General features: G+C 33.6%; 2 protein-coding genes across 3 annotated transcripts; both read left to right on the top strand.

Moving 5' to 3' along the window:
* The first annotated feature begins 3778 nt into the window (after positions 1–3778).
* Positions 3779–13208, top strand: LOC110727978 (glutathione gamma-glutamylcysteinyltransferase 3-like). 2 transcript variants are annotated; one of them, XM_021907574.1, is made up of 8 exons: positions 3779–4294; positions 7532–7688; positions 8264–8502; positions 9772–9935; positions 10751–10802; positions 11272–11499; positions 11582–12067; positions 12897–13208. In XM_021907574.1, exons 1-8 carry the CDS (start codon positions 4220–4222, stop codon positions 12957–12959), a joined length of 1464 nt encoding a protein of 487 aa, XP_021763266.1. In that variant the 5' UTR covers positions 3779–4219; the 3' UTR covers positions 12960–13208. The 2 variants fall into 2 exon arrangements, with proteins under 2 accessions (XP_021763266.1, XP_021763267.1); XM_021907575.1 differs by lacking the exon at positions 3779–4294 and having other exon boundaries at positions 7558–7688; positions 8245–8502.
* A 999-nt stretch (positions 13209–14207) lies between these two features.
* On the top strand, positions 14208–22089 carry LOC110727976 (long-chain-alcohol oxidase FAO2-like). The gene is made up of 3 exons (XM_021907572.1): positions 14208–14899; positions 16804–17076; positions 20050–22089. The coding sequence occupies exons 1-3, from the start codon at positions 14642–14644 to the stop codon at positions 21802–21804; spliced, it is 2286 nt and encodes a 761-aa protein (XP_021763264.1). The 5' UTR covers positions 14208–14641; the 3' UTR covers positions 21805–22089.
* Positions 22090–24717: the final 2628 nt, after the last annotated feature.

The following is a 24717-nucleotide window of genomic DNA, read 5'->3' on the forward strand; positions in this document are numbered from 1 at the left end:
GAGAATGTTTTGCGTAGAACGGACTCACGTGAGTCTAGTTTACTATCCCTTCGAACCACACCACCTCCCTTTTTTCTCTCCTCCATTTTTACAATCCTTCATTAATCACCATTTTTTTTTCACATTTTCTCTCTCCTCCTCATTCGGATCCTTACCTCATCGTATAAGCTTCTTTCTTCAATATGGCAGACTCTGTTGAACGCAAACCTCGACGACCGCTGCCACCACTGATACCAGCCTCTTCGCAACCAATTGATTGATTAGTGTGAAATCATATCCTGCTAACATAACGCCAAGTACTCACCAGCTAATTAAATGCAGATGTTTCAGTTTCCACATCCATCAAAGAACAAAACAATTAAACAGATTATGTATGTATTAGCGAAAAATCAGAACCATCTAATTGAGTGGGTGATAATAGGCTTATATTAATTATCAAAAAAATCTTTGGACGATTTGGGATCATCCAAAGCAACATAAAGTTAATCGCGTGGTGTTGCTTCCGAATATTATGTAATATCTGATCAATATTATAATCTAACTAGGTTAGAACCCGTACGATGCACGGTTTATATAAAACACTTTTTTAATTTGTACATTTTAAAAATATATATGAGTATAAATAAGAATTACGTATATTTTGTAATTTTAAATTTTTTATTTTCATCAAAATTATGATATAGTATTTGTTCAACGTTGTCTAATTCACAGTTTAATGTAGGAGATCATTTATTAGTGTGCTATTTAAAATTGTTTCAATTTTCTACGATAAATTGATAGGTTTTAATTGTAACGTAGAAGCTTTCAATACTTAAATTTCAAAAATGTTAAATATGATAGCTCTAAAAAAAAGGATGACATCATCATTGCATTTAGGCGGGAAGTTTTTTATTGAGAAAGCGACACGTGGGCAATGGTAACGCCAGCAATTTCTGTTTTAGTAATAGTTAATAGATTTCTGATACATTATCTAATACCGGACCAATATTATCTAATTTATGACATTTATTATCTAATATCTGACGAATATTATCTACTTTCTGATACTTATTATCTAATATCTGACCAATATTATCTAAAATCTGACACTTATTATCTACTATCTACCATTATTATCTAATTTCTAACATTATTTTTTGGGTATGATTGGGCTCACGTGAGTCCGTTCTACACAATACTTTTCCATAAATTTATACTTCCTCCTCTATTCCTTTGTTCCACAAATATTGCACCATGGAGACTTTTAAGCTTCTCAACGTATAACTTTAATTATATGCATGTGTAATTCTCGATCAGTATATTACAATTGATATTTTGAAAGTATAAATTAAAACGAATCTAATATGTTTTCATTATGTATAAAATCACAATATATAACCAAAGCGACTTTGTGAATAAAAGAGAATACAACCTCAATGTTATTTTATTTTGTACAAAAAAACAAAAAGTGTTAATCATTCTAGGATATGAGGCAAATCAGGTTGATTTTATTTATTTATTTTTTATTTATACAGAATACTTTAAAACTTGTAAAAGTGTAACCATTACTATGAAACAGATGGTAAGTGAAACTTTGTAACTCCGAATTGGGATAGAAAACGGAGTAATTGAGTGAAAATTAGAAATGGGTGGAGAAAATTAGAAATTAGAGCAAAATGAAAAGCAAAATGAAGGGGGTATGTGAAATGAAAGTAGGACATACTTTCCTTTTTTATTTTAAAAAAAAATTATTTTTATTTGCAATAAATAGATGAAGGAAGAAGGGGGATTGATTAACAAAAATGTCCTTCACTTTATAGCATACTCTTTGTTGTTGTCCAATCACTTCCCTAGTGCTTTGTCATATCTTATTGGGCAATAAAGATTTGATTTCTCAATTGTATAACAACTAGTTAGTGACCCGGGCAATGCCCTGTGCTTGTTTATCTTCTTCATATGACAAATAATTACATGGATTATATCTTTTTTAAAAAAATGTACTCCGTAGTATTGTTTTCAAATTGGATGCACGAACGGATCATCAAACCAATATTCAACCACCGAGCATAGGTAGTGAATAATGAAAAATTTTACACGCACTAACTTTTAGAGCTTTGAGTGAACTATAAAGAAAATCAACCAATGAAATCTCATATTAAAATATAGCAATTCTTACATATTACACAATCATCGAACCAAAATGCTACTTATTGCCTAAAACATATATAGCCCATAATTAATTTGGGGTGATTTATTAAAAGTGTAAAAATATGAGTTAAGTATGCAAAATATATCCATTGCATTCCAAGGTAGGTAGAGTAAACAAATACTTACCTAGCTCAATACTGGCCTAGTAAAATGTTTCTCCAAGAGGTTTAGACCATTTAGTATATCATTTCCTTAGATAGTTAATTTATAGGGATAAATATATTGAATACATATCGGTTACATATTTTACAAATTAAATGGGTCAAAGCAATTTTAAAACATTTTAATTATTCATCTTATCAATTGTGACCAAACTAAATACTAATAATGGCTAGCCTATTGGTTTGCAAGTAACATCTTCTCTTTCTTTAAATTTAGAATCAATATTTGATTGATCATTATTATAAGGTGACGTGGCAAAAAATTTAAAGTGATCATTATTATCAAACACATTATTTAGATACAATACTACAATTGCAAAAGTGACGTGGCAAAAAATTTAAAGTGATGTGGCGAAATGACAAAAAAGAATTGACAAATGGCAAAATGACACTCCTTGTCTTAGAGTTTTAATAATAATATAGATATCACTCCTCCACTATCTCAACCTCACTTCAATGTTATTCACATATTATTAACGCTTTTTTCAACTGATTCTACTGCATTGAAACTGTTTATTTTGTATTTACATGTTTAGTGAATTATTATTAAATTAATTTTACAAGGCGGGTCTAAGTAGTAATAGTTTTTATATTTAGTGGTGTATAATGCAGAAAAAATAGTGTTATGACAATTTTAGACACCAGTGAAAAATAATGTCGAGAAAGGAGGTTAGAAGAGAGAAAAGTTAGGAAAGTCTAATAGTGAGAATGCTCTTAGACCATCTCTAATGGTGAGACTCAAGTTTGAGTACTGAAATACACAATGAGTTGTTTTTTTACCTTTAATGGTGATACCATACCCACTTCTCAATTTAGCAACTCATGTGAAGTCTAATTTCTCAATGGTGAGACTCTCTAAAATATACAAATGTCACTTTCAATTCACAGCCCACTAAGGCCCTGTTTGATTCACCTTAATTTTGCTGAACTGAAATTATTTTTACTGAACTGAACTTATTTTTATTGAACTGAATTTAATTTTACTGAACTTAAATTATTTTTACTAAACTTAAATTATTTTTACTGATTTTCTATTATAATTCTTCTTTAAGAAAACTGAATTTTACTGAACTGAACTTGTTTTTACTGAACTGAAATTATTTTTACTGATTTCTATTATAATTCTTCTTTAAGAAAACTGAATTTTACTGAACTGAACTTGTTTTTACTGAACTGAAATTATTTTTACTGAACTGAAATTAATTTTACTGAACTGAACTTATTTTTACTAAACTGAAATTATTTTTACTTAATATTATTTTTTTAAGGTGAACAGAACAGGGCCTAAATCCATTTTTTTAAATACAGTATCAAGTATTGTAAGATTTAGAATATAATAAAAAAAGGTAAACTTAAATAAATTATAAAATATATTAAAATATTGACAAGGGCCCACATTTTTTGTAAAAACAGACTCAAAGTTGAGTATCCAAACTTAGCAACTTTCTTTTGGAGTTGCTAAATTTTAGATACCAACTTATTGGTATACATTGCAAAAAATACTCCTCCCATAAAAATACTAACTAGAGTCTCATGGACTCTCACCATTGGATAGAGTCCTACAAGTAAAATTAAGTTTTGTGCCCTAATTGTTGTTGGAGTTGATTCAATCACCCCATAATTGATCAACTTGGTAAGTTTTACTTCAAAAAAATCAGTAAAAAAAAAAATAAATATATAAAAGGAAAAAATATATAAAAAGTCAACATTTACCCGCCATTTTAAAGTGAACATTGAACAAGCTTCCATTCAAAAGCTGATCAAATCCCCCAATTTAAAAACCCTAAATTCAAAATTGTTTCAAATTTCTAATTCAATCAGTTAGAAACTAATAGTGAGGACTGCAATTGCCGATTAAAAATTGATAATTAATGGCGGCAGTGGCTGGATTTTACAGAAGATCGCTTCCTTCACCTGCCATTGAATTTGCTTCTTCAGAAGGCAAGGTTTAATTCTCTCTCCTCTATACAATTTCTCGTTAATTTTTATCATTATTTGTGGAATTTGCTTTGATTGAGTGACTCTGAAATTATGTAAATGATCACTTTTATAGTTTTATCACAACTAGTTTCTCCCTCATTTATGAAATTTTTGGTCAATTGTGATTTGATCTTGGGTTTTGTATATAACCCTAAGACTTTTTAAGCAACTAAGCTAGTTGTCATCCATGTAGATTAATTTTGTGAATAGTCTTTCTAATAATCTTTAGGATAGTTTCCTAATTGTGGTATAACTTTGTACTTCGTACATCATAAATATTTAAGGGGAGAATGAAAACTAGTTTATAATTATAGATTTATAGTTAATTAGTTAGATGGTGTTGGAATATGACTCGAGAATCAATCAAGGCTTGGCATATAAGCTAATGGGATGAATTACTTGTGTTAAGCAAGGAAGCATTGGATGGGTCAACTTCAACTGGGCATATCTCAAACTAATTGGAGTTTTGAGGTGATTCAAGTTGGAGGTGAAAGGTCATAAGCTTAATTCCGATGAGAAACGAGGAAGTTACAGCTGTTTTACTATAAGCTATCTGTGCTGACCTAAACAGGGGATGCACGTCCGTGCAGCTGCAGTTCCTGACCTTCTGGTCTGATTTATCTGGGCTAGCACGTCTGTGCCATTCTTGGCACGCCCGTGCCTACCTGATGCTCTGTCCCGATTTGTCGGGATATAAATACCCATTTGGGGTTATTTTGTTCATTATCCCCAAATTGAGTGAAAAACAATTAGAGTTAGGGTTCTTGTTCTTGAAACCCTTGTGCTTTAGAGTGGAAATTAGTGACAGATTACTCTTGTAAACACTAATTATAATCAATACAATCATTCTCCTTGTTCTTGGGTGGGTTTTATAGTCTTCAAGTAATTGCTTGAAGGATTTTCCCACCTCCCAATTTCTTGTCTCTTTTACTATCAAATTTCTTAATTGTTCTTGCTAATTACTTCAATTATTAACCATTTGCTCCAACAGATGGGTCTAGGGGCCTGTTCTCTTCGGTTCAGTTTAGTTCAGTTCTACTCAGCTTAGCTCTAATCAGTTCAGTTCCTAATTTCCTTCTTTCATAAACAATTCATTTAAGCTCTATTCAGTTTAGTTCAATTCAGTTCAGCTTCATTCAGTTCAGTTTAGTTTAGCTCAATTCAGTATATCAAAAGAGGCCCTAGGTCTTCAAAAGTTACATGCTAAATTTGGCTAGGGTTTGAATAATAACAAGTTGTTGAGGGTCTTGATGTTCAACTCATAAAGAGAGTATGTAGAAAGGTGAATAAAATGAACCTATTTTGTTCATATTGGTACTGCTCGTGGTCCTTTGAACAATTCGATTTGGGCGTAGACATCTATATACAAATTGACTTGTAAAATAAATGGAGCAATTGTAAGAGGGAGTGGACATGATATTTTTCTGCACAAAAAAGATTTGTATGGAGTAAATGGAAAAACCCATAGGTGAGAATGAGCTCTCCAAATCGCTATGATGTTGACTTTGAAGGTCTTATATGATGTTACAAACACTAATATGTTGTAAGATATTTGCTTGATTATGTTAGCTATTAAGCAGAAAGTGAGTTGGGAGATAGGTGAAATTGGGAAGTAAGTGGACTAGAGACTGCATATCATTTTTAATGCTTGATTGCATTGTTTCCTACACCTTCATTTTGTGCAATTGCTGAATTGAGAGGATCTCTCCTTGTTTCCTGTGTAGAGTTTAGTGCTGAACAGTGGCGGATCCAGGATTTTCAATTCGGGGGGACAAAATGCTTAACTTACAAAAAGCTTAACAAAAAATAAAAACAAAAAAAAACTCAAACACACAAATTGGTTAATACTTAGTATTAAAATTTCAAATGGTACATTACAAGTACTTGAACCACCCATTTCCATATCATCTTCTTGACTTTGAGGGGAGCTTAATGAAGGGGAGTTATTGGACTCATTTTCATGGAGTTTCTTTCTTTTAAACATGAATTGTCGAAGATCGGGTTGTTTTCTAGTAGCCTTGGATTTGTTTGAATTAGGTGAATCATTTGACATTTCCTAATTAAATTGAAAAATATATATCAATTTCCACAATTCACATCATTGCATACTAATAAAACGGTAAAACCTAAGATTAAAATTGCAATTAAAATTAAAATTCAACAAAGATTGCAATTAAAATTAACAATAATTAAAGAAAAATCTGGAAATTAGGGTTAACAATTGTCAATTGGAGATTTCAAATTGGGAATTTCGAATTAGGGTTAGCAAATAGCAAGACATACCATTGATGTTGATGAAGCGAAGACGGCCGAGGCTCGACGGTCAGACGGTGGTTGCCTGGTTGCACGCAGGCGGTGCCGGTGCACGCAGCTAGTGAAGAGGTTGCCGAACTGCCGATTTGCCGAAGACCGAAGTGGTGCTGTGGTGACTTGGTGAACTGGTGAGTGGTGAGGAACTGAGAGCAGCGATGCAGCAGGGCGGTGGTTGCCTGGTTGGTGGAGCAGCGACGCACGCCTCGACGGTCGATCTCAGTGGATGCAATGGCGAATTGGAGGAGTGAAGACTGAGTGTTGTTGGCTGTTCTTCATTCTGTAGCAGTGTCGCGTTTTGCTTTTTTTTTGTTTTTTTTTCACTTTTTTTTTAATTATTTTTTTTTAAAAAATGGGGGGACAGCTGTCCCCCCATGTCACTTAATTGGGTCCGCCACTGGTGCTGAACATGTAAGCTAAATTTCATTAAAGCATGTCTTATAGTTTCATCAGTACAAATTTGATATACAGCTTGCAAAGCTCTAAAATAAATTATTGTTAACTTAGCAAACTTGTCCCCATATTCTTTGCAAATGTACAATATGTATAAAATTCATACAATGTATAAACTCCTTACTGGTTGATCATTTAAGGGTAAAATTAGATAGTAATCATATATTTGCTATCCATTAACCTTCATTGTGCTGAAGATTGTCCTGGGAAATAGCTCATAGCCTCTCACTGTGGGTGGTGCTTGAGTTTGTGATGTATATCATCTATGCTATCATTCATGTCAATAGTCGTTCTTTCACTGCATTGATTGGTAAGAACTTGTGCAATTGTAGAAATGTTGGCTATCCCTACATGAAATTCCTCATATACCTGTATTAGTTAAGTTTTGTCTTTTTTTTCCCCTCTCATTTTTGTCTTTATTGAGTTATTCAAAATTGCAGATTCTCTTTTCAGAAGCTCTCCTGGAAAGAAATATGGAAGGATTTTTTAAGTTGGTGTCATATTACCAGACTCAATCAGAACCTGCATATTGTGGGCTGGCTACCCTTGCTATGGTTTTAAATGCCCTTGCAATTGACCCCAGGAGGAAGTGGAAAGGTGAACTTTACATTCTAAAACTGGTTTGGAGTAGAATTTGTGGGCTTAGAGAATGTTCTAAATCTGCTCCGTTCAACTTTTCAGCTACACTCACTCACTGCACTGAATTTGAATTATTTTTCCCTTTCCAATTAAAGGCTTGTTCGACTCTCGACATAATTATTGGCCACTTGTGGCGCTAAGGGCATTCTGAGATGATCTATGTTCACTAGTTCTTTCTAACATTGTTCTTTCATAAGGAGTTTTTGGATTAATTCCCCAAAAGCAAATAATCGACAACCTGTACACTTTTTAAAAACACGATACTTCGTATAATACATCTGCTATGTCATTGACTGTACTACATTATGTTGCTTTGCTAATGATCCTGTTGTATCTCAGATTCTCAGTATCTGATAAGTGATAACCAACATAAGTTTCTAAGAAGATAGATGCTGCTTTTCGTGAATCATCTTTCAGTTTTTTTTTCTTTTTTTTTTTGCTTTTTCTTGATGTGAACTTCTCAAAAAAAAAATTATTTATTTTTTATTTTTAATATAATTAAATTACTTCACAGATGGGTTATATGTTCTTAGGTCCATGGAGATGGTTTGATGATTCTATGTTAGATTGTTGTGAGCCTGTGGAGAAAATTAAGGCTAATGGTATCACTTTTAGCAAAGTTGCATGCCTGGCTCATTGTAATGGAGCAGAAGTAGAAGCATTCCACACAAATGATAGTGCAATAGACAACTTCCGGAGCTATGTGATTTCTAGTTCTTCTTCTGGAAATTTTCACATGATCGTCTCTTACAACAGAACAATTCTGAAGCAGGTATTTAATAGTCACTCCTTACTATCTTGATTAAAGCCTTGAAACACATGTAGCTAATGATTAAAGCTAGACTGTTAATCTGATTTGTATATTATATGGATAATAAGATGAAAGCTTGGAATTTTGACAGACAATGGCAGAATTTGATACAAAGGTGATAGGTTAATAGCTTTAGGCTATTACTCTCCTTGATAACTTTAGGTTATCACTCTCCTAGTAACTTGAAGTTACCATTCTCTCTCATATTCCTCAATACAAATCTCATGCCCTCTACTGCTATACTACTACCCTTATATAACCAAGCAAAACTACAAAGTAACCTAACATTAATATCGTTTGTCCTCTACTGCTCAAGAGATCAGAATTCAGTCCTATGTCGCCACAGTCCCTAGTGCTTCTTTAATTAATTTTGTCTCCTGTTGTTGCTCCTTGTACCGGGTTCATTACAGCTTATTTATCAAATTTGGTTGTTAGATACCATCTTGTAAGATATAATAAGTTCAAAAACTATAGTAGCAGCGTAGCTTTTCCGAATTAACTGACCTATCATAAACTGCAAGTCTCTTTTATTGTTTATTGTCATTTCCCATAGAATACTGCAGCATAATCATAAGCACCCTCTTGTATAAAATTGTCAAAATTCTGGGCTTAATCCTAAAAGTATTATTATTAATGTTCATACTCTGTGCTGAATATCTTACTAATTAATATTCTCCAATTTTATCTAACAATTGAAGAAAAATGCTGAATTTGGACCCTCTTTGAGATAGCTGAAAAAAAATCAATCAATCAATCAAAACCTTAATCCCATAAGTAGGGTCGGCTACATGAACTTAAAGTGATTATTCCGTGATAAAATATAAATGTTTATTATTAGATTCCCTAAGCAGTACTAAATTAGTTAACTGAAGTAATTCTTTCTGAACCTGTGCTGTTTTGAATGTCACCTTGAAATAGTATATGCTTCCCTGCCAGATAATAGTATTTTAGTGTATAAATAGAATAATGAGAAAGGGAATCTAATGTACATCAAGTGTACATCTGACCTTGTGTATAAATCACTATTGTTTACACTCTCTAGTACACCAAATGGAAGGTTATTCAAACTGTTTGGGTTATTGGGATTGTAACAAAGCAGATCACTTCCAGTAGAGGTTTGAATTTTGAGGAGAAAATTCACTATCACATGTTTGGCCATGTTTTTATAGTTTACTTGTGATGTCATGCTGAACTTGGTAAAGAATGGCATTTCTTAATTTTGTTTGGCAGACAGGAAGTGGTCATTTTTCTCCAATTGGTGGTTACCATGCTGGAAAGGATATGGTTCTTATTTTAGATGTTGCTCGATTCAAGTACCCTCCTCATTGGGTTCCCCTCACACTTTTATGGGATGCTATGAACACAGTTGATGAAGCTACTGGATTTTATAGGGGGTATGTGAAGTGTGAACACATATGTTATATTACTAGTTGCTTGCTGATATGAGGGGGCAATGTCATTTGACATTCTTCACTGAATCTCTTTATCAGTGGGCTTTCTCTTTAAGAAGCCATCTTTTTCTGATTGAATGTCACTAAAGGCTTCACAAATCCAATGTTCATCCAAGCAACGAGTTGGCTGTAGGTCTGATACTTTGTTTTGAGATGCTAGTTCTTCATTAAACAATTAATTCATAGTAAGCCATGAAATTACATTGCTTCTCATATGCAGTCTTCTTGGAAGAGGTACTTAGTTTTCAGCTTGCTTCTGTTCGTTCAATAGCAAGATTCAGCAGTCATATTGTCAAACCTGTAGTCTTTAATCCTGCTGACTCATTCATTAATAATGAATATCAACCATTCATTTGCTTTATAACCTGCTTGTTCCAATTGCATGTATGATGTCAGTCTTAATGGAGAAACATATAATCATATATTGGTGTGGGGTAGATACCTATGAGGAGTAGGGGAGATTGAATCAAAGTATATAGTTTCAACAGTCTCGGGGATTTATTTCCCATTTCCTATATTTAGGTAATTCACCTCTATGTGCTGGTATCTTCCTCTATCCTCACACTTTACCCTTCTCAATATCCTCATTGGCCCCTCAACACAAGCCAAAAAACAAAATGAATGGAAAGGAAACGAGTACCTAGTAAAGGAAGAGGATATCTAGTTCATATTTAGTTATGTCACCATTGTTGAAATTTTGATTGAATTTTGATTGATTACTTTGGCCTTTTTTAAAATTTAGCTTACACTGTTGTCAGGTTCATGCTTCTATCAAGGCCTGAGAGAGCATCATCAATTCTGTATACTCTGGTATTTTGTTTTTTGTTTTTTTTTTGTTTTTTTTCATCCTTGATATCCTATTTTTGTTTCATGAAACTTATAATACTTTCTTTGCATATGTATAATATAATAAATGAACTTTGTGAAAATTACATGTAATTGTTTCAACATGAGCTTTAAGGGTGCATTTATTTCACCTGTTTTTCTTTTATTTGAACTTACTATAGTTTTAATTTGAAATTGGGCAGTCCTTATTGTTCCTGTACTTAACTGAACTTATTTTTCTCTAACTCTAGCTTACATTTGTTGAAACAAGTGGAAAAAAGGAAAACCGAATATGGCCTAATTCATTGTTTCCATCACAACAGAATGTAATTATTTTGTGTAAAAAATGATTAATTTGAGCGGAAATATGTTATCTTTTGGCAAATTATCATAAATTGGTGTTCTGCTGGTCTATCATAGCATTGGAGGCGCTAAACATCTAGATTTTTGGCAGAGTTGTCGTCATGATGGCTGGGACATTACAGCTATGTACTTGACTAAAGAGGTCCCACAGCTTGTAACTTCTGAAGAAATCAATAGCATTCAAGATATACTATCAGTTATATTTACATCATCTCCTTCATATCTGAGTCATATCATACATTGGGTTGCTGAAGTTCGAAGAAAAGAGGATGAGAGTAATTTTATTAGTGAAGAGGAACGGGGAAGGTTAAGCATCAAGGTAGAACTTTTTTAAACCTTTGCCCTTTTTCACTCTCTTTCACTGTCTATCAATTTTCTTCTATGATTTTTATTGGTTTCAGGAAGAGGTGTTGAAACAACTACAGGAAACAGAACTTTTTAAACACATCATAGTATGGCTTTCATCTGGAGCAGAATTCGTGTGCAATGCAAATTTGGATGGTCATAATTCTATAGATAAAGTTGCTTCCGAAGTGTGCTGTCACGATGCTAAGGTTTTCCGTGGCAAGGTTGGCTCTTGCAATGCAATTTGCTGTAGAACAACAGAATTGAGTTCCTCAGACTGTGACATTGTTGAGTCTACCACTGTAATTTCTGGCAAAGTGATTGTGGAAAATTCTGAATGTGGAGTAGAAGTGCTGGTCCCGTACTGTCAAAGAAGTTCTGGTTGTTGTAATAGGCACCATCCATCAGTGGTTGATGCTCTAACCATTTTAATTTTGACCCTGCCTCCTGATACATGGTATCATCTTAAAAATCCAAAGCTGCGAGAAGAATTTTGTAGTATAGTGCTCACCAACAATCTCCCGGACTTACTCCAACACGAGGTTAGTTAATGTTACTAGATAAATGTATTTTGTGTTCTCTTTTAACTTCGAAGTTGCTGGAACTTGTGTAGACTGTAGACTTATTGATGCAAAAAGAGAATATAGAGTTGGTATAGGGCTTGAGGAACTTGGAAAACCCATAAGATTTTAACTTTTTACTTTTAGAAGTAAAATTAATGAAAATTGTGAGTTGGATATTTAAGCTTGTTTACATGGTATTATAGGGAGTATTAAGGAGGACATTATCATGACACAAACACATGCAAATATGTAATGCTATGTCGAAAAAACATATCTTCTGTAGTGTTCTGTTGTAGGTTCTGAAGGAAGATGAAGAAAGTATGTAATACAATTGAAGTTTATGGTTTAAGAAAGCAGGATCAGGCTGTTTGCATAAAATTAGATTCTCCACTAAGTAGAAGGGTACAACTATCAATCTATCATTGTCAAATGGAAAACAAAAACAAATATAAATCTGCACCTGAAATAAATATTATGTATCCACCATCCATCTTCTTCCTCCCCTCTCCCTACCCCTATTTGAAAATTTATGTCAATGTCTTGTTTGTTTAAGGTTCACGTTAGTTACTGATATATGATAAGAAATGACAAATATTTTGTGTTAGGACATTTTTGCTACCATTTTGGCAATTTGTGCTGTAAAAGTCATTTGCCTCTTATCTCCTTAAACAGTGTAGAAGCCTTTTAACTTGATATATTTCAGTTATTACTGTTAGTGTTGTTTATGGACCCTGCTATTTAGTATGTTCCTTCTCCAAGATCCTCTAAGGCAGCCTCAGCAATTTTGTGCGCTTTTGATTTGTTGCAGATTCTGCACGTGCGAAAACAGCTGCATTACCTTGTGGCTGATGTCTGTTCTTCTTCGACATAGTATGATAAGACTGATAACTACTGGTGCTTCTGTTTGAACTTCCATCTATATAGTAGCTGTTAACTTTCTGCCTTGCTTGAAAAGAAGATACTTGATGACGTTTTTACTTGTGAAGTCATTGATATGTATGAACATATAATAATAACAGGGATTCAGAAAAAATCTGTGTGAAATAAGTGAAATTATGGAAATTGAAAGCCACTGCATTTGTTAAATCAATAATCACTCATTCACTCGTATCTTTTACAATTGTTATGTTTTCATGAACATCTTTGGGTTCGATTTCTGAATCTTTACCAATTGTTACTTTTTTTAAAACCGAGTTCCTTGAATAGTTGAATCTGCATTATGTAATATAACTCTAGCTTTATGAGAATTTTAAGGCGCGTAGAATTATTTATCTTATTGAGATGGTGGCTCTTGATTGAGGTTGCTCATGCACTTTTCAATTGCTGATGTTACATTGAGGTTCTTCATGCTTAGAAGAGCAGCTATACGGCTACACCCTCGCTCCCTTATGTGCTCCTGCTTGGCTGCTTGCAAACGCAACTCGTGCTCTGTCAAGTAAGTCAATCTATGTGGCATACTTGTATTGCGTCATAACTGCACACACCGATGCATATGATCCACACGCACAGACTAATGAGAGCTTGTACATACAGCATAAAAAAGATATTACCTTCCCTGGAAAGTTTTCATTGATATTATGGTTAGCCTAACAATTTCTGGAGTATTTGATGTAGATCTTGAGTCATCTTTCTAGATTTTGGAGATTTAGTGAGTTACCCTTGTTGGCCGTAAAAGAAATCAAAAAGTCATCTTAAAATTTGAATTTTGCTGGCCTTCATTGCTGAGATTCAATCCCAACTGCATATTACAGTAACATTGTTGATGTGTTATCTCTTCAAAATCCAAACAACAAAGAAATTATGCATATTACAGTAACATTGTTGATGTGTTATCTTATACACTCCAATATAATTACTCTGTAGTCAATTGTTTCATTATTTTAAAACTCTATTTTATTTTTTATTTTTTTTATTTTTTTGAAAGAAACTCTATTTTATTTATTATCTCTTAATTACAAAATATTATCCAAAAACTCCAAATTCCATCACAACTCAAAAACTAAAATATACTGTTTTTTTTTTGTCCATATGCTAATTAATTTCAACCAACTATTTCTGTTACTCTGCAATACAGTACAAACTATATATACTCCTCAAAATTAATTATTTTTTTTTTAAATTTTTTTTTTTTTTAAAAAAACTACTTTAAATAAAAGTCAGGTTTTTAATTATTCATTTACAAGTTACAAATAGGCTCTTTAAATTGAACACACTATCTCAATGTTGGGTAGGGAAGTAGTTAATCTATTTAGTAGTCATACAGTGCAGTGAATATGCAGTTGGAATATGATTTCTGCTATTTAACGGCCACGTCACCTTCAAATCTCCAAAATCTTTTTTTTTTTTTTCTTAGGAACAAACTTTTTTCTATTTAAACGAGGGAAAACCAACCAATTAAACAAACTCTCACACCAAAAAAACACACAAAATCATAACTAGTCAAACTTTCCTACAATTTCTGCATTCAAACCCTGTTTACTAATAATTATCAAATCTGTTGCATAATTACTCGTTTTTGTTAATTATCAAATCTGAGCACCCACCATTGCTGCCATGGATTCTCATCCTTTGTTGAAAGGAGGGAGGAAGCGAGGCGGCGACAACAACGACGACAACAGCAGCAGTGGTGGTGGTGGGTTTAAGCATGGTTTCACAGCTTCTGAAATCCAAACATTGGGTGCTTTGCTTGAAGCTCTTATCCCTTCACTCCCACCTACTGCTGTTACTGGTGAAATTCGGTCTGTTAATTCTGAAGAAGCAGTTTTTACCTTTTTTACTGCCTCTGCTTCTCAGCCTACTGTGCCTGATGAGGTAATATATCTCCCTCCGTTTTATACTGTTCTTCTCACTTATACTCGTATAGTTCATCGCTTGTCAGGTGAATTTGTTTTTATATTTACTTTGCAAATATCCAAATTGTTAATTTTTTTTATTAATATTATATATGGGGTATAACTGTATAAGTTAAGAAATTACAGAGTAATGGTCAAATACTCAAATATGTATGTTGAAAATTGTGAAAATATTGAGGTGATCATTGGGCAGGGCGGACTGGAGCTAAAAAATTAAGCCCAGTTTTCGGTCTGGGTCGGGTCAAGCTTCGGGTCGGAAATTTGTGCCTAAACCCGTCCATTTTGGACGGGTTGTGCGGACTTTTCGGGTCATTTCGGGCGAAGCTTAAAAAATCAACTAAATATACATAAAAACGCATTCTCAAACCCGTCCAAAAAAAACAAATTTTCAAGCCGTACCCAACTCGATAATCGAAAAATTCTGCCTAAACTTGCCCAAAATCGTACCAGGTCAGGCCGGGTCAACGGGTCAGACTAATCTTGATCACCTCTAAAAAGAGGGAGCATGATATTTTCTGGGATTTTTTTAATGATTATGTACTGTTTAGATATTTTAATTTAATTGTATGTTTGTGATGCTGCTTGCGAAAGTATTGAGTGTATTGACTATTGACCACCAATTTTTCTATTGGAATTGGAACATTAAACATTAAAGATCACAAAAGTGTCCACTTCTTTCGTTATCTTGGTGGATGACTTTTGATTTCGTAATTATTATATATCGCGTCAAGAAATAATAGAAGTTCTATAGTAGAACGATTGCCGTGTTAGTGTAACCCTCTAACAAAAATAAAAATAGCAAAAACAAATAGTACTTTGTATAATTTTATCGGAATAATATTAATTTAGGGGTATCAAATTAGTTTTTTTTTTTGCAATGATTAACCCGTATAATTTGACTTTGGACCCTCCCATTTTAATTTCAGCAAAATATATAAGTACAAAGTAAATAATAATGGTTGAATAATTTATTTGAAGAATGTATAGGTCCATGTCTCTTTCATGCTAGCTAGTAGCCAGTTGGTTTAAGAAATTTATTGTACAATATGTACATTCAGTTTTTTGCCGTTAGGCTTTATCCCCGGGGTCCAACCTTGACATACATTGTGTATTTGTGTTACTACGATGTAGTGCTACTCCGGTGCTCGCCCCGCCCTACTAACCACCGTATAGTGGAATATAAAGACAATATATGTGGTGAAATTGAAATTGGAGCACCTTAGTACCAAAGTTTGAATTTTAATTTGACATAGATTGAATCTTGTTTATTATTTCACATATACTTTGTTCTTAGACTTTAATCATCAACTTTTAGAAAACATTGACCTTTGATAACCTATGAGCCATATATTTTTAGTGGTTTAGATTATACAACTATTAGTTATTGATTGCCTTTTAAAAAATTTCATTAATAGGAAAAACGAAAAATATCTGGTTTATCTACCTCTAATAAAGATTGGTGCAATGGTAGTGGAATCCAACTTTACACTTTCAAATGTAAACTATCTACTCTTTCTGTCCCTATTTTATTGTCCTATTTGATTTTTTCAGTCTTCAAGACACGTGTTAAAACGCATATATCTTCATTTCCATACACGTAAAAATTATAAAAATTTGATATTTATAAAATATGCAATAACGGTAATTTACGGTTAAATTTTACAAAGTTTGACCCAAAAAATAACAATGGGGTAAATAAAGGGACGGAGGGAGTAATATTTATGCTAACAAGTATGCTCTGATACCACGAAGTGGGAAGAACATAAAAGAACATAAAGGATAGTGAATTTGCGATAGTATCTTTAGATAAGTGAATAGTATGTCAAAGAGGTAATAATGAATTCATGTAAATCAAATTTGCAGGTGGCTGAGTTGATAACCAAAAGAGGAGTAAAAGAAGCAGTACTTCTAATGAAATTGGTGATGAAACTACTATCAACAAGATTAGGAACACTTTTGATTTGTGGGAGGCTTTGTTTGGAATGGAAGTGGCCTTTTATTCACAAATTAGCTGAAATGAGTTTGGAGAAAAGAGAGAAATTGCTACAAACTTGGTCTAAAGAAAGTTATTGGACTTCCTTAAAAGTTGTATTTCTTTTCCTCAAAGTTGCTTGTTGCTTCGTCTTCTTCTCCCGGGTAATGCTCCTTATTCTTACTTGCAATTTTATACTGCATTTTTCTAGTTAAAAAATGTCATATATTTGAAATTAATCAATCCCCTGTTTCGAAATAACAGTGTGATTAATACATATGCTGGTGCGCATAAGTTTGACCATAAATATATAACAGTTGAAATATAGACATTAAAACTAATTCAATAATATATTACTGTAAACAATAACGATTAAGGAGTAGTTTTTTTTATGCATAATTAGTGATGAATGTGATCAGAGTTAAATCAGTTAATGTATAAACAATGAAAGAGTGAAATTGCTACTGATATTTTGGAGCAGATAATTACATCTACAGCTGTTGTTTTTGGACGTATGTCACTAAGTCTTTATGTAACTAGTTGTTTTTTTCCTAATATAGTACGAGTATTGTTGTAATGTGTTACAAAATACAAATTACTTCGTATGTCATATGATCAATTTCTCATATGTTACCACATAGTATTGATAGTACTCATACATGATGGGAGCACGATAGAAACATATACTTTCTCCGTTTCTATTTAATTGACGCGTTTGATTTAGGCACATATATTAAGGAGAGGAGAGAGAGTGAGAGAGAATGTAAAATCAAGTGGGTATCTTGTAAATATAAGGTAAAAAAGTTACCCTAAAAGGAAACATGTCAACTAAAAAAAAAAATTCCTAAAAATGAATATTTGTCAACTAAAAAGAAACGGAGATAGTATATGAACACAAATTCTTATATGTGACTAGCCATATTATGTGGCCAACTGTTATAGGGGTACCTTGTTAGTGTAATAAGGGTTACTTGATCAGTGTTAAAGAAGTTACTTTGTTAGTGTTATAGGGTTACTTGGTCAATGTTATAACCGTTACTTTGTCAGTTTCACTGTGGTTAAATGGTCAGTGTTATAGGAGTTACGTTGTTTATTTATAAGTGGTACACAAGATGGGCTGATAAGTGCGTATTATTGGAGACATATGGAGTAGTAGTTAGGTAATGGAGCTAAATTAGCAAAACCAACTCTAACCATCATACCATTAGTCTAGAGATTAGAGAATAAGCAAATGGTAGCCCGAAAGAAAGGCCTAAAGACCTAAAGTAGTTAGTAAATACTGATTTGATTTGATAGTTTTTAGTTTATTACCCCTTGATAGTAGGCATAATATGTTTTCTGAAAGAGGGGAAATTGTTAGTTTAATTATAACTTAGTACGCAAGTCTACTCAAACACAATAAACAACTAGATTTTGAACAAGTAAAGTCTTAATTTTGTACGAAAGATGTGGGTTTGAACATGTCTATATGTTGAAGTGAGATTAATTTATGCTTTCTTATTTTGTATAACTTGTATATTTTTTTCCTATGAAGTTTTTATGCTTCTTTATAAATCACACGAAAACGATTTGGCACAAATAAATTTAAGTGAAGTGTAATTGCTATTTTAAGTAATGAACCAAAATGACTACTGTCATAAGAATTAGTACTCTTTGTATGTGGCATTACGTTTTGAAAATCAATGGTTTTATGCTACTGTCATTGGGTGTTTTAATACATGTTCAATAAAAGAGTATACATTTATTAAAAACTTGTAAAATGGAAACATTTTACCTAACATTATGTCTCTTTGCTGAATTTTAAAGATGATGAAAACAAGCAATGCAAGTGAAAAATATTGTGAACTTTGTTGAGAAAGAGTGTAAAACAACAATATTTCGACTTTTTAATTTTATTGATTATAAGTTTAGATACCTCTAATGTACTTTAGATCATTACCATTATATTTCTAAAAGAAGGATTGTTATGCCAAATTCATGAACCTATAGTTCATATTACGCTTGTTTATAAGATTGATAATCGTTACAAATTAACAATGGGGTATGGGTTTGGGAAGATAAGATGAAGGTTTGGAATGATAAAGGAAGGACCTTCTGTTATTTTGTGCTCTGAAGAGATAAAAACAACAGACTGACAGTTTCATGCCACCATGTTCCTTATACTCTTGGTTCATTGTCCTTTTTAATTGTCTTTTCATACCTTGGTATATTCTAATTAGTTTTGGATGATTGATTCAATGCTACGCAATTCTGTGGTTAAAGTTTTGGAGAGTGATATCCGAGACTTAAGAAACTGGGGTGAAATATCATCTGCATCATTGGGCTGTCTTTAGCAATCATTGAATTTTACCTTATAGCCAACTTAATCCCGAGTTATATACCTCTATATGCCTAATCTTCCACCATTTGAAGTAATTAGTTGTCACACTATATCAACCTTTTACTTTGTTGTTATTTTACACAAACTGAAGGTCACTACTCACTAATGAAAAGATTAACCAATATATAACCTATGTTACTCGGACTCGGGTACCCATGTCCGGCACGGGTACGTACCCAAGTGTCCGACTCGGCTATTTTGTGAATTTTTTTTATGATTTTCAACTGAAATGAAGTGTCCATGTGTCATACCCATGTCCAAGGGTCAAGGGTCCGACACGGGTACTTGAGGTAAAATGAAGAGTCCGAGTAACATAGTATATAACAACAGGAGATAGTATCTTCAGATCTTTGGGCTTGGTACGTCTTAGATGTGGTATGCTAACCATAATGATGATTGTTGGAAATGCAGATAGAGTGAAGTATTTTTCTCATGATATATTAGTATCCGAAATATAGTACATTGTTAGAGCAGTCTTTGCAACTTGTAAGCTCCGATCACATCCTCTGACAGCCTATTCATCTGAACCTCGGACTATATTCATATTGTAGAAAAATGAACAAATGTAAATAATGATTAACTTCTCATTAATGTATTTTTCTTTTGAGGATTCAAGCGATTTTCTTGTTAAGTTTTGGATAAATCACTAGTTTGATTGTGTTTATTGGCATGAAACTATATTAATCTTTCTAATACCTTGTGTACATATACTCTGCTGGTTTAGAAGTCGTATCTGAACTCTCTTGTAATTTTGTAGGCTGATGAAAAGGCTGAAAATCCAACATGGGAAGCCATCGGTTACAAGGTGGACTCTAGAGAGCCACTGGTGAACTCCCAAGAACGAAGACCACTTCAGAAGGGAATTGTTGAGTGTAGGAAGATGAATGACTCTACTCTTGTTAAAGCTCTCGAAGAAAAAGGCCTAAAAGTTGAAGAGGATGTAGGCCAGAGAGTTTTAAAGATACAATGTGACGCTGTAATAGTTGGTTCTGGTTGCGGAGGAGGAGTTGCAGCTGCCATTCTTGCAAGTCAAGGCCATAAAGTATTAGTCCTTGAGAGAGGGAACTACTTTGCTCCAGGTGATTACTCGTCTTTGGAGGGACCATCATTCGATGAACTATACATGTCAGGAGGATTGCTTACGACTCTTGATGGGAAAATGACAATCTTTGCTGGATCAACGGTTGGTGGGGGGTCTGCTGTGAATTGGTCAGCTTCCATAAGAACACCGGATAATGTCCTCAGAGAATGGTCAGTGAATCACAAGTTACCTGTTTTTGGCAGCCCTGATTACAAATCAGCCATGAATGAGGTGTGGAATAGAATAGGAGTCACAGTAGATTGTTCAGAAGAAGGATTTCAGAATCAAATTCTTCGAAAAGGGTGTGAAGGTCTAGGCTTGAAAGCTGAGAGAGTGCCGAGGAATTCATCTAAGGATCATTATTGTGGTTCATGCTGTTATGGATGTAGAACCGGAGACAAGAAAGGAACCGATACTACTTGGCTTGTGGATGCAGTTAATCAAGGTGCTATAATTTTGACAGGATGCAAAGCAGAGAAGTTCATATTAAAACAGGATGAAAATGGAGGAAGAAAGAAATGTGTTGGAGTCCTAGCAACTCCATTGAGCAATATTGTATCAAAGAAGCTTATTATCGAGGCCAAAATCTCAATTTCAGCTTGTGGATCTCTCTCAACACCCCCTCTATTGATACGTAGTGGTCTGCAGAACTCGAACATTGGCACAAACCTCCACCTGCATCCTACACTGTTAGCCTGGGGTTACTTTCCTGAATCTACTCCGGATTTTAAAGGAAAATGCTATGAAGGAGGAATCATTACTTCACTACATAAGGTAGTTTCTGAAAATTCCAACGTTCATGCTATCATAGAAGCGTCTGCACTAGGTCCTGCAGCATTTTCCGCCTTAGTGCCATGGGTCTCAGGGCTTGATTTTAAAGAGAGGATGGTAAAATATGGAAGAACAGCTACACTTTTCTCATTAGTCAGAGATCAGAGTACAGGTGAAGTTAAAAAAGAAGGTAGAGTTAAGTATCGCTTAAACGAATTTGACAAGGAAAATCTGAAGATAGGATTAAAACAGTGCATCAGGATTCTAATAGCAGCAGGAGCTGTTGAAGTTGGAACATATAGAAGTGATGGGCAGAGGTTAAAATGTGATGGGGTGAAAGACGAGGAGGTGGAAGAGTTTCTGGACTCGGTTATTGCACCAGGGGGTGCAAGGTCTAGGACCGAGAAGTGGACAATATATGGGAATGCTCATCAGATGAGCAGTTGCAGAATGGGGGCGTCCGAGGAGGAAGGGGCAGTGGATGAAAATGGAGAAACTTGGGAGGCCAAGGGACTGTATGTATGTGATGGAAGTGTTCTGCCAACTGCTTTAGGAGTTAATCCTATGATTACTATTGAATCAACAGCTTACTGCATTTCTACAAGAATTGCAAAAGCCCTGATGGAAATATATAATGAACAGAAAAGTGAGTACATTTAAACTTCACATTGTTTATTAGATTTAGAGATAAAGATGGCTTCATTAAGGATTGGATTAGCATACAATCAGTTGTTTTATCATATGACATATTTGACCTCTGCATAGCACTGCAATAAAGTTCTTAGAGACATTAGGAGTTTAGAACTTGTGTTTAATTCAATATCTACAATAATAAGTTATATAATATGTTGTTAATTTGTTGTATTATGATGTGTAGTTACAGATTACAGAATTAAATTACACATCTTTTGTTCCTAAATGAAAGTCATGTTTGTCTTTTGCAAACTTTAGTTGAGGAGCATGTTGGATTATAAAGTTCAATTTTACTCCCAATAAAGATTAGGCATCCAGTTTTGAGGAATATGTTGCTTGTCCATTCGAATAAATTCATAGTGAAACTAGCTAAAGCCCGTAATAATGTCCGTTAATATTAAATGTGAATAACTGATATCACCGTATTATAAAAATACTTTATATTGTACTTAAAAAAAAAACGCATAATTATAATTAAATGTAAGGTTTGTTGGTATCAATTAAATACTTTGTTAATATTAAGATGATACCATTTAAATATAACTTAATATCAACAATTGTTATTTGACTACTAAAATTATTAGAGATTGAGAATTTCTCATCTACTTTTGAACTAGACTAGATGAGATACCAAACTCTCTAAATGGGTCCATGAGAACTTAATTTGATTTTATATCTTATTTGTACTTTAATTATGTTTAAAATCAGTACCTCAGTTCAAAGCGACTCCTTTATTGATGCATGGGTTTAAAACTAGCATGGGTATTATATCATAATACTTTCTTCATTCCTTTGAAATTCTTCATATTCTTCATTTTGATCGATTGATATTACATTCAATTTGATTCATAGGTTCATATCATGAATGACATAAAAATGCCACTACTTTAATTTGCTATAACAGTGTCATATACATTATACACTACTTTAATCTTACCAATTTTCTCACTTATCAATTATTGTGCAACCAAAACTAATTTCATATTTAGTTGCATGTCAGGCAACATAAATTTCTTAGCAAAACTTAATTCCTTAATTATTTGGTTAATATGACATCACGTGTCTATTACAATAGGATTTAAAAAAAAAATGAAATTACAATATGAATTTGATTCCTGATTAACGAGGGCCAATCCCAAGTATTATAAAAATAAAAACGATTAAATAACAAAACGTGGCGAACAGTAAATACAAAACTTATTGTTTACACTTGAAATTTCACTACTTATGCTTATTTTATTTAACTCCATTTAATTACAATAAAAAATACTTTAATTCAGTAAAAATAAGCTAATTTATATTAATAAAATGCGTGTTGTCACATGCTGACTTATTTGCCTAATTAAGTCCCCTTGCACGCGGTCCACTAGCTGACAACATCCGTTAGTTTCCTAGTCAAGAAAAATGTTCACAAAAGATTTCAAAGGAAAACTTTGATTACTTGAGAGAACTTACAATTAAAAGATATTGGCTTAAGTGTACAAATGAATGAGGACCTATTTATAGGCATCCAATAGAAGATTATACACTACCACTCTCAACAACTCAATAGAACATTCTCACCTCCAAAGGAACTACATACAAGGAGGTTCTACACACTTCCTAAGTCTAGAATGCCCAAGACCACCCTATAACATTCTTAGAATTTGTTATATACACCCGGGTGTACGCTACAACCGGGTAATTTGCTCATTAATTTTGCTCATTTAATAAACGAGCAAAAAAATTCTACTCCTTTTTTGAATGAGCAAAAATTAATGAGTAAATTACTTGGTTGTACCGTACACCCGGGTGTACAGAACAGGCTCTATAACATTCTAGAATGTATACTACTTATATACATATATAGAAGACCCTAGAAGCTCCTTCTATATACAAGATGACCCTTGAATATTTTAGAAACATCCCTTCTAATATTTTTTTTAAGCGAACATCCCTTCTAGTATACTCCCTCAAAAGAACTCTTTAGAGAAGCCCGAATCCTTCTAGAAGCATCTTGCGTTTTCCGAACTCCTTGCTGCCCAAACTCTTAATTCGGGACCTCCTTTGGAAAACCGTCACCACTCACGCACCACCATGGTCTTCCTTAGCTTAGCCCAAAATATGGTGAACCCCCAAATTTGAGCCCATAGTACAAATAACGTATTATTGTGTTACTGTCAAGTGGGTCTTCAGTCTTCAATGATATTTCAAGGCTACAACAATATAAAGTTTTTTTGGCGGAAGTGCTTTTTTTTTATTTTTTTATTTTGAAGAAGAAGAAGAATAGGCGGAAGTGCTTAGATGAGCACCAAAGCCCCCTAGCTCCAATTGTTGCCTACGACTCGTGACGGTGTGCTACCTTTTGCAAAATTAAATTTAGTAAAAAAAAATAAATTCTACATTCGATTTTTTTTTTAATTGCAACTTTGAAATATGTTATATCTCACAAATAATACCCCAAAGTTGCAACTTAAAAAGAAAATCGGAGGCAGTAATAATAAAAATCGGTAAAAATATATTTATAATTAGTAAAAATGAGGAAAATTTCACATTTGCTACCAGGGAAAACATTCGTGTTCACATTTGCTACCCCTTTAATTTTTTATTTTATATTACTACCACACAAACACCAAAATTTTTGATATCACTACCATTTCACTGATGTCGTTACTATTTCCGTTAGTAGAGCCCAACCACCATCCAACCACCTCACCGCCACCGCTACATCTTCAACCACCGTTATTGCCACCATCCAACCTCCATTTCCCATCTAAGCCGGCGCTCAAAGAAGCCCACGACAGCCGCGAACTCCACCAGCAGCCCACCTCCTTCCCAAACGCCACCAACACCTCCTCACCTTCACACAACCACCAAGAGCACACCCATTCTTCCACCACC

This window comes from Chenopodium quinoa, unplaced genomic scaffold (genome assembly GCF_001683475.1).
Source record: "Chenopodium quinoa cultivar QQ74 unplaced genomic scaffold, ASM168347v1, whole genome shotgun sequence".
Taxonomy (NCBI): Eukaryota; Viridiplantae; Streptophyta; class Magnoliopsida; order Caryophyllales; family Amaranthaceae; genus Chenopodium; species Chenopodium quinoa.

Excerpts from the sequence above, each read along its gene's own strand:
- LOC110727978 (XM_021907574.1), top strand. The coding sequence starts at position 4,220 with ATGGCGGCAGTGGCTGGATTTTACAGAAGATCGCTTCCTTCACCTGCC. Across the intron at positions 4,295-7,531 it reads TTGCTTCTTCAGAAGGCAAG|ATTCTCTTTTCAGAAGCTCT; the intron begins GTTTAATTCTCT and ends TCAAAATTGCAG. Across the intron at positions 8,503-9,771 it reads ACAGAACAATTCTGAAGCAG|ACAGGAAGTGGTCATTTTTC; the intron begins GTATTTAATAGT and ends TTTGTTTGGCAG.
- LOC110727976 (XM_021907572.1), top strand. The coding sequence starts at position 14,642 with ATGGATTCTCATCCTTTGTTGAAAGGAGGGAGGAAGCGAGGCGGCGAC. Across the intron at positions 14,900-16,803 it reads AGCCTACTGTGCCTGATGAG|GTGGCTGAGTTGATAACCAA; the intron begins GTAATATATCTC and ends TCAAATTTGCAG. Across the intron at positions 17,077-20,049 it reads GCTTCGTCTTCTTCTCCCGG|GCTGATGAAAAGGCTGAAAA; the intron begins GTAATGCTCCTT and ends GTAATTTTGTAG.